Source organism: Neophocaena asiaeorientalis, unplaced genomic scaffold (genome assembly GCF_003031525.2).
Source record: "Neophocaena asiaeorientalis asiaeorientalis breed wild unplaced genomic scaffold, Neophocaena_asiaeorientalis_V1.1 scaffold30, whole genome shotgun sequence".
Classification (NCBI taxonomy): Eukaryota; Metazoa; Chordata; class Mammalia; order Artiodactyla; family Phocoenidae; genus Neophocaena; species Neophocaena asiaeorientalis.
Window position 1 is genome coordinate 7935040 of NW_020174923.1, and position 8594 is coordinate 7943633.

An 8594-nucleotide genomic window follows, 5' to 3' on the forward strand; every position below is an offset into this window, starting at 1 on the left:
GTGCGAGCACACCCTGAAGCAGAGACAGTTCAATAAACAGTGGCGTCTGGCTCGCTCTTACGTCTCTGAGAAGCGAGGCTGGATGGAGGCCTTCTAGAACTCTGCCCTGTAACTCTCTCTCGCCCTCCGAACCCATACGGACCCTGGCAGTAGTGGGGTCTGCAGGCCCCGGCCCAGGGAGACACGCCCTCTTGGGGGGGGTGGTCACACCCGTGTTCCCAGGAGACCAGAGGTGGCACCGGAGTATGCAAAGGGATGAGGGGACAATTCCCTCAGCTGGGGTAACCCAAAGGTGGGGTGCTCAGGCCCTGGAAGGCGCAGGGCCCCGGCCAGTCCCCACGGTGGCCCATCTCCATTCAGTGCACAAGGAACAGAAAGGGGGAGGCATGAGATTTCAGCGGTTTCCTAATGCTTGGGGTTTGGCGAGATTTAAGTCCCAGGGGTCCAGCTACGGCAAGAGAGGGGAGGGGACAGGGCTTCGTGTCGGGAAATGCTGTCCATGTGTTTCTGATTCACTGGGGCTTGCACAGGCCAGCTCTCTCTCTTCCGTCCCTCCAGGCCCCTATAAAAAAGCCCTTTTCTCTGGAAGCAGGAAGTCTTGTCTCCTGGCTGTAAACAACCTCATCTTTGGCGGCAGGGCCTGCCTGGGGAGAGGCGTGGGAGGGCAAGCCCCCTCCCCCCCACTGACCCCTCCCCTGGCCTCCGGCTGCTTCCGGGCTGCCGGCTCTGCCAGCTCCTCCTCCGGCAGGTAAAAATCGCCTGCCTGCTTCCGTTCACTCTGAGGTCTGGGGCGGCCCGGGCCCAGCTGTGAACATCTGGAGTCGCTGCCTGGCCGTTGCTAGCAGCCCCCGAGGGCTCCGCGCTCTCAGGGTGGCGAAGGGAGCGGCAGCAAACGGGGGCCAGTATGGTCAGAGGCAGGAAGGCCGGGAGGCCGGGCCTCTGCAGGCTGCCCTCGGGGGACCTACTCCGCGGAGCTGCGCGGGGATGCCTGTGTGCAGGAGGTCCGGCCGGCTCCGCGGACCAGCTCGGAGCCCGGGGAGGGGACGCCGCCTTTTCCCTGGGAAACTGCTGGGAATGTTTCTCTCCAACGCGTGTCCCGAGCTGCTGGCTGACCTCTGCTTCCCATTCCCGCCTCCGCTCCTCTCCCCCCTCCCTCCTCCACCCCTCCATTGAGCTCCCAGAGCCCCAGCCCCTTGGGGGCCCAGGGAGGCCGGAGTGTTCCCAGCCGCCAAGTCTGGGGGCCAGCCTCCCCTCAGGAGTCACCAGGCCAGCCACCCTCCTGGAGCCCGTTCCCCCGGGGCCCTCACCCCAGAACTGGGAACCCGGCCTCCAGGGTCAGCCCAGAAGTAAAACCCCCTGCTGGTGTGCGTGGGAGGGACACCCACTCAGGCCCCGGGTGGGCTCCGGCACGTGCGTGCGTCCTCGTGATTCTCCTGGCTCCAGCCTTGCTGCGGCCAAGGCGGGAGGGAGTGCGGTCAGCATTAGATGCAAAACAGCCCCATGTGATTGGTACCAGGGAGGAAGTGGCCAGAGCTGGCCTGGGCTGCCTCTGGGCCTGATGCGCAGCCTTCCCGCCAGGAACCTTTGGAGCCTCTCTGCCCGGGGCAGCCTCGGTCTTGGGGTGCCCTGAGTGTCCACTGGCTCTAGGGAAAGAGAAGGCTCTGCCCGCGGAGAATCTGTTTGGGGTCCTCGGCGTGAGCGGGCCTTTTCCTATCATGCCTGATCTTTAATGTGTCAGACCCCAGGTCCCCCCTCCTGGAAATGTTCCTGCCCCGGGGGTCAGTCCCTGGGTGCTAGGAGAGGTGGGAGGCCAGGGGACGGGGGAGGATGCGGCAGGGAGGCTGCCTCCTCACGTGGTGGCGTTGGGGACCTGCTGTACCCAGCCCACTTCCTTGTAGGCAGCGGTCACGTGGCTGTAGATGAGGCCGCGAAGCTTGGCCCAGGCTCTCTGCGTCTCGGGTGGGAAGTCATTAGCAAATTCCTCGGCAATCACCTCCAGGATGACCCCAGAGAGGATCTGGGTACAAAGGAAGGAAGGGGGAGTAAATGCCTGGGCATCCTGCCCTCTGCAGCCCCCAGAATCCCTTCTACCCTGTGTTTGGCCAAGGGGATTGTTCATGAAACAAGAACCTGGCAGCTTTGGGAACCAGACACCCTCAAGACACAGCCCCCATCCTGCTGCCCCTCCCGGGAACAGCCATGCCAGGGGAAGAGGCTGGGTGGCCCAGTGGCCCGCAGGCTGTCATTGGTTATGCGGCTCTGGGGTGGAACAAGGTGGGTGGTGGGTGGCAGCACCCATCCGGTGACATACCTTGAAGTACACAGGCTCCACCTTGTGCTTGAGGGCGTGGGCTTTGCCCACGAGGGCAAGCACAGAGGACACCTTCTCGGGGTCGTGCAGATTCTCCACCACGGTGTTGAGGGCCCCCATGACCCGGCAGGCATGCTTCCGCAGCTGCGGGCTCCGCTCCATTTCCAGGGGCTCCTCCATATGCTTGAACTGGCTGAAGTACTGCTTGGCCGACGGGAAGTTCACAAAGAACCTGGCAGGAGGAAGCAGGTGGGTGCTGAGCAGGGGGTGGCCTCAGGCCCCACCCTGAAGTGTCCAGATGATGGTGGGGGGGTGGTACGGAGGTGCGAGAGGCTGAACCCACCCTCACCCCACCATGTGTAGCAGTTCCTCAAACACACACCCTTCCTCTGGACGACCTGGCTTACATGCAGACCCCTCCCCAGTCCCGGCCATTTCTATCTGCCAGATCTGCAGCTTCCTCTCCCAAGGAAGCAAGCTTCCTTGCTTTTTGCCTTCTTTCCAAACTCCACACACCCTTCGAGGCCTGCTCCAGTCGCAGCTGAGAGGGTAAGAGCCTGCTTTCTGGAATCCCCAGCCGGTGTGCCCTTGGGTAAGTTAACTTTTCTGCAGTCAAATGCTCTATCCCTGAGCTATACCCCCAAGTTAACTTTTCTGAGCCTCAGTTTCCTCATCTATGAAATGGGCATCACTGTTCCTATCTTGGTTGTGAGTCGTTGTGGTTGTTGGGAGGACGAAACGAGAAACAGCATGTGGAGCCCTGGACAGTGTGGACACAGGGGGCTCAGTAAATGCCACCCTTTCTTATGAAGTCAGAGCTCTCTTCCTAAACAAAGGAAGGCCCGAGTGGCTTAGCTGACTTAGCTCAGGTCATGGAAGGGAAGAAATGAGACTCAGTCCTCCTCCCAGCCCAGTCCCTTCCCTATTCACTACCCTGCTTCCCTCCTCAGCCTGCATAGTCATCGGTTGATCTAATTAAAGATATGGATTGATGTCACCAGCCTGGTAAGTCCTTCACATCTGTCTGTACATCTTACCTCTCCAACCAGCCTGTGCACTTCTTGGGGCAGACCCCAGGGCTTTCTAACCCTTCCCTCTCCAGTTTATCTGAAATTGTCTAATCCCCCCCCACCCCGCCTAATATCACATTCACTGGGTGGCTCTCATGCTCGAAAACATTCCATGGCTCCCCACTGTCTACCGGACAAAGTCAAAACTCCTTAACCTCAGATTCCAGGCTTCTTAGAAACTGTCCCACACCCGCTTCTCCAGCATGGGGTCCACATTCTTCCCTACGCTCCAGCCCAACAGCTTCACTTACATGGGTTAAAGATTCCTCGGCATGCTGGGCCCTTTCCACATGGTGGACCCACCCCCCCTTCCCCCGTGTCAGCTGGGCCTCTCCCTGAGCGCCCGGCCTGGCCCCGGGGGGCCGCTTTCCCTCCAAGGCCATTAGTGTGTTCCCTGCCACCTTTCACGGCTTCTTCCTTGTGTGTCCGTCTGGGTCCTGCAACCCCAGGGCAGAGCCCGGGTCTCATGCACACTCTGACCCATCACCTTGGCCCAGAGCCCTGCACTTTGCCGGATGGTGGTGATGACATCTGCGATCCCTCACCCAGCTGGGGCGGGAGGTATGTGGCCAGACTCAATCAGAACTTACATAACTGAAGCCTCAGAAAATGGATGGAATGTCCTGGACCTGTTTTCTCAGGTTGTTTCACACTTTTGGAGTGTCCCCTTTGTGATTAGCGAGAGCTGGTAATTTGCCAAAACAGCCCTTGGGGCCTGGGGTCGGGTCTCAGATCTGAGAGCTGGAACAGATGCAGGGAGAGCATCTGGCCCCGGCCACCCTTTCAGGCTAGGAGGAGGGCCCCTCTCGGAGGCCAAGTGTGACCTCGGGCAAATCGCTTCACAGCCTCCTGTCTGCAAAAGTGTGAGAGAAGTCCATGCACCCCTGCTTGCTACTTCACAGCTATACTGGTGAGGACAAATGACGTGATGGGTCTGAAAATACATTGGATTTCTCTGGAGAAGCGTCGTAATGAAGGACAGATACGAAAAACCCAGTCTGGATTTAAATGAGGATCTCTGACTTCAGAGGTTTTACATTGCAACAAAAATACTAATTTCTGTTTGGCTGGTGAGTAACAATATGCAGAGCATCTTCACTTGTTGCCACGACAAAGTGGGTATTACGTCCACTTTGCTGATGACAAAATAACAGGGACTATTTATTGAGCACTTACTATACGATCTCATTAATTCTTGCAATATCCTCCCGAGGTTGGCACTGTTTTTATTCCCACGTTCTGGATTAGGAATTGATGCCCAAGGCTGCATCAGTGGGCCAAGCGGAGTGGGTGGCAGGACCAGGAAGGAGCCGGGGCGGCCCCGGCTATGATGGCTTCCCCAGACCGCCTCAGAGGCTGCTCTGCCAGGGATGGTAGCCTGGGACCCGGTGGGTCTCCCGTTATGGCCCTAAGGATGGTCCCAATGAGCCCTTCTTCTGGGCCAGGGGAGTCAAGGGGCCTTGCGCTCTGCTCCTTCATCCTGGCGTTTCTCTGCGCCCCCCGCCACCCCCCCACCCCCGTGTTTACTCCTGACCCTCCCAGTTCCGGCCTGCGCTGCTGGGAGAAGCCTCAGCAGCCAGCTTGGGGAGTTTCTCAGCTTCCAGAGGCATCTGGGCTTCCAGGAGAGCCTGAAATAGGCTTGTCTGAGCGTGAGGGGGAAGGCGGCAGAGTTACAACCGGGAGAGGAGCCTTCCTAGAGCATGGATGCTCCCTCTTGGTCTCCTCCCGGCAGGGAGAGGAGGCATGGGGTCTGGGCAGCCCCTCTGGCACCATCCTTGAGGCTGCTACCTCCTCACAGGGGGAGTGTTGGGGTGTGGGAGTGGGGAGGGAGGAGGTGAGAGTGCCCGGTCAGAGGGCGACTGTCTCGGGCTCTGTCCCGCCTGTCCTTGTTGATGGGGCGTAAGGACAAGAGGGGTCTGTGACAAAACTGAGGGGCACAGGATCTGGGGAGGGGCCTTATCTGAGAAGCTTATCAGTGGAGTGCCCCTAACACCCGCTACTGGGGCGGACATCAGGAGGAGAAAAAGGAAAGGGAGGCTGGTGGGACTTGGGGCTGGGCGAGGGGGTGCTGGGCCAGCTTCTCTTCTGAGCTGAGCTGGGCTGGGCTGGGCTGGGCTGGGCTCCCAGCAGCCCAGGTGGGGTCAGGCGAAGTGTGCCTGGGGTTATCAGCAGCCCAGATCTAACTGCTATCTCAGGCTTTCTCAGGTTAACTGCCGGCCCGGCCTCCCTCTGAGCCCTGAGCACTAGGCGACCACCTCCCCAGCCCAGACCCAGTGCCCATTGAGGAACGAGTTCCCCTCTGGGGAACTAGAGGGGCACAGAGAGAGGATGAAACCCTTGCCAAGAGCTCAGACTCTCCAGAAACACCTCAGGGTTCAGTTCCTTCCTCGGCACCCCCCATTCCTGGGGAGGTTGGGTGGGACCCTAGGCGCTGGATCTTGGACACATCCCTTACATGTCCTCACTGGCAAACGGCAGGGCGTCGGGACAAAAAATCTCCAAGGTCCTTTGGACTTTGCCTCATTTCCTCCTGGTGACCCATGTGCACACCTGGGTGCATTCTGGGGCCTGGGGGGCCCGCACGTGCCGACAACACAGCTGAGAGCAGCCCTCCGGGGACACAGTCTGGCGCATCTGTGACTCCACTGTCCACCGTGTGCTTGTGTGGGTGCTCGCACGTGCAGAGCTGCACCTCCCAATGTCTGATGGCTTCGGGATCTGAAATCCCCTCTTAGCTTCCCCACCACCCCCGGCTGTTTCTGGGTCTGGGAGCTGCCCAAATAGCTGTCCCTTCCTCAGGAATCCTCCTGGAACTCCTCAAGAGTGCTTCTTGCTCTTTTTTCTCCAAAATCTGTTTCTAAGTTGGAATCAGGGCACATCGATATGGAGCTGAGTAGGTCCCAGGCTTGGGGGAGGCACAAGGGAGAGAGTTGGGGAGAGAAAGAGAAGCCAGAGACGGGGCCAGGACTGGGAGACAGGCATGCACTTCAACTGTCCTTTCCACAGACAGGTCTCACCCCATCTGCAAACAATCAGACTTTCCAGATCTGCCCTAGATTTGACAGCTTGCCTCTGCCAAGGACAGAGGGTTAAGGGGGCCTCCCTGCCTGCGCCCCCAGGGACCGGCATGTGTGGGAAGAGAGCACCGACCTGTAGCTGTAGTCAATGACTAGCCTGTGTGGCTTGGGGACATTAACTATATGGGAATGGTGTGTATGTGCACTGGTGTGTAGGTGTGTGAATAACAGTGTCACTCTGTGTGTGTGGGCGTCCCTCGGGGGCATGTGGTGCCTGAATGACCCCTGAGCCCAAGACACATGACCCTTTCTCCCCAGATCGGGGTTTCAGGGTGGGGCCCTGTCTCCTGAAGCTTCTCCCTTCCCCTCCACCAAACTCGGCAGGGACTGTATCCTAGGGGACTGTTTGCTTCTCCACTCACCTGCACCTCACCTGGGAGCTCCCTGCTGGCCTGGCCCCAGGGGCAGGAAGGGGCCAGCTGGGAAAACCGGACCTCCAGGGTCTACTCCTTCTGACCTCTATTCTTTCGCCCTTTGCTCTGTTCTTCCAAGTCTCTGAATACAGAAAGGGGCTGAGCTGGAGAAAGGGGTTTGCTCCTTTGTCCTCCTTCTTGGCTGGTCCTCAGTTTTCCTGTCTCTAGAATGGGGAGCCCCCAAAGCCCCCATTGGAAAGGCTGGTAAAATGTGTGTCCATAACAGCTCGGTTGCGTGGCTGGGGTCGCTGGTGAGGAAGGCATGGCTGGCTGAGCCAGGAGTTCTGAGGCCCGGGAAAGGAGGGAGATGGAGGTGCCCTCCTTCTGCGTCTGGCTCCTAGTTCCTGGTGAGCACCTCGCCCAGAGAGAGCTAGGAAGGGCTCGGCCAGGGCTTCGTCCACCCCAAGGCGCCCCACGCTGCCCGCACCCCGACCGGCCCGGCCCCAATCGCAGCTGGGGAGGTGGCGCCCGAGCTCGGACCCGGGCCGAGCCCGCCTCTGCCCGGAGCCGCTGCCGCCGTCCCTCCCCCGGGCCCGGCCGGGCCGGGGCGACACCTACCGCACCAGGATGGCCACCCCCACGTCCTCGCAGTTGGCATAGAGCCGGGCCCACGTCGCCTGCACCGCCTTCCTCTCCGCCTCGGACAGCTCCTCGCTCCGCTCCCTGCGCTCTATCTCCATCTCGCCCGGCACTTTCTCCATGAGCAGCTCCCAGCGCAGCCCAGCTACGCTCGGCGGCGGCGGGGCGCGGGGAGCCGGGGCCGGCTGCGTGTGCCGCTGGCGGGCGAGTGGTAGAGCGCGCCGGAGGGAGGGAGCGTGTCTGTGCGCGCCGTGTGTGTGTGTGTGTGTGTGTGTATGTGTGCGTGCGTGTGTGTAGGGTATATGTGCAGGGGGCGGGGGACCGCGAGCGGGGGGCGGGGATGTGGTCTGCTGGAAAAACATGAAAAAAAAAAAGATCCGCTCCAAACCCCCAACCCCTTGTCCGTGAGCCAGTTCCGGCAAGGGGAAGGCTGGGCGGGGTGCCCGCCCTCCAGGCCACCGCGGAGTTTGACTGCCGGGCGGGGCGTAGGTGGGGCGGCTGTACTGGGGGGGTCCCGGGAGGAGGGGCGGGCAGTCACGGGGCGCCGGGCCGCACGGGAGTGCGCCGCGGCGCGTGCAGGTCTGGGGGCACCGGGTCGCGGCTCACGCGCTGGGCGAGGCCGGGGCGTCTGCGCGTGTGCCCCCTTCCCGCGGCGGGGAACTGACTCTAAGTCGAACACTCCCAGGCATTTGCGGCGTGGCCGCCAGCCCGAGGGGGCGGCGCGAGCCCCTCCAGTGCGCCGCGGTCCGAGCTGAGTTCCCGCTCGCTCCCGGCCTCTCCCGAGCCAGCCGGGGGGCCGCGGCTCCACCCGCAGAGCCCCGGACCCCAGACTCTGGAGGGCTTAGGACTGGGGTCATCTCCCTACGCCAACACCTTACAGGAAAACACCAGTGCGGGGATGGGGGGCGGCTGTCGAACTTGAGCGCCAGAGGCCTGCGCCAGCCTTTCCTTCCCGCCAGCACACTCCTCCCCTTCGGGGCACGCACGTGGCGTCAGAAAGAAGGCCCTGGGTGGCTTACTGATGACACAGGCAGGCCCAAACCTGGCGCCGCTCCTGATTCTGACCGCGGGGGAGAAAAGCTCGAAGAAGAGGCCGCTGGGCCGGGCAGAGCGGACCTGCGGTGGGTGGGTCTGTGGGGTTGTC

At 61.3% G+C, this 8594-nt stretch overlaps 1 protein-coding gene across 2 annotated transcripts in view; it reads right to left on the minus strand.

Moving 5' to 3' along the window:
• Positions 1-7736, minus strand: part of CYGB (cytoglobin) — a 9548-nt gene extending 1812 nt beyond the window's left edge. Inside the window, exons 1-3 of one of the 2 annotated variants that reach the window (XM_024761243.1) lie at positions 7430-7736; positions 2312-2543; positions 1880-2017 (exon numbers count right to left, since the gene is read on the minus strand). In XM_024761243.1, coding sequence (XP_024617011.1) covers positions 1880-2017; positions 2312-2543; positions 7430-7572 — 513 coding nt within the window. In that variant the 5' untranslated portion in view covers positions 7573-7736. Of the gene's footprint in view, positions 1-1853; positions 2018-2311; positions 2544-7429 lie in introns of both variants that reach the window. The other variant, XM_024761245.1, reaches the window with a different exon arrangement.
• Between the last annotated feature and the right edge of the window lie 858 nt (positions 7737-8594).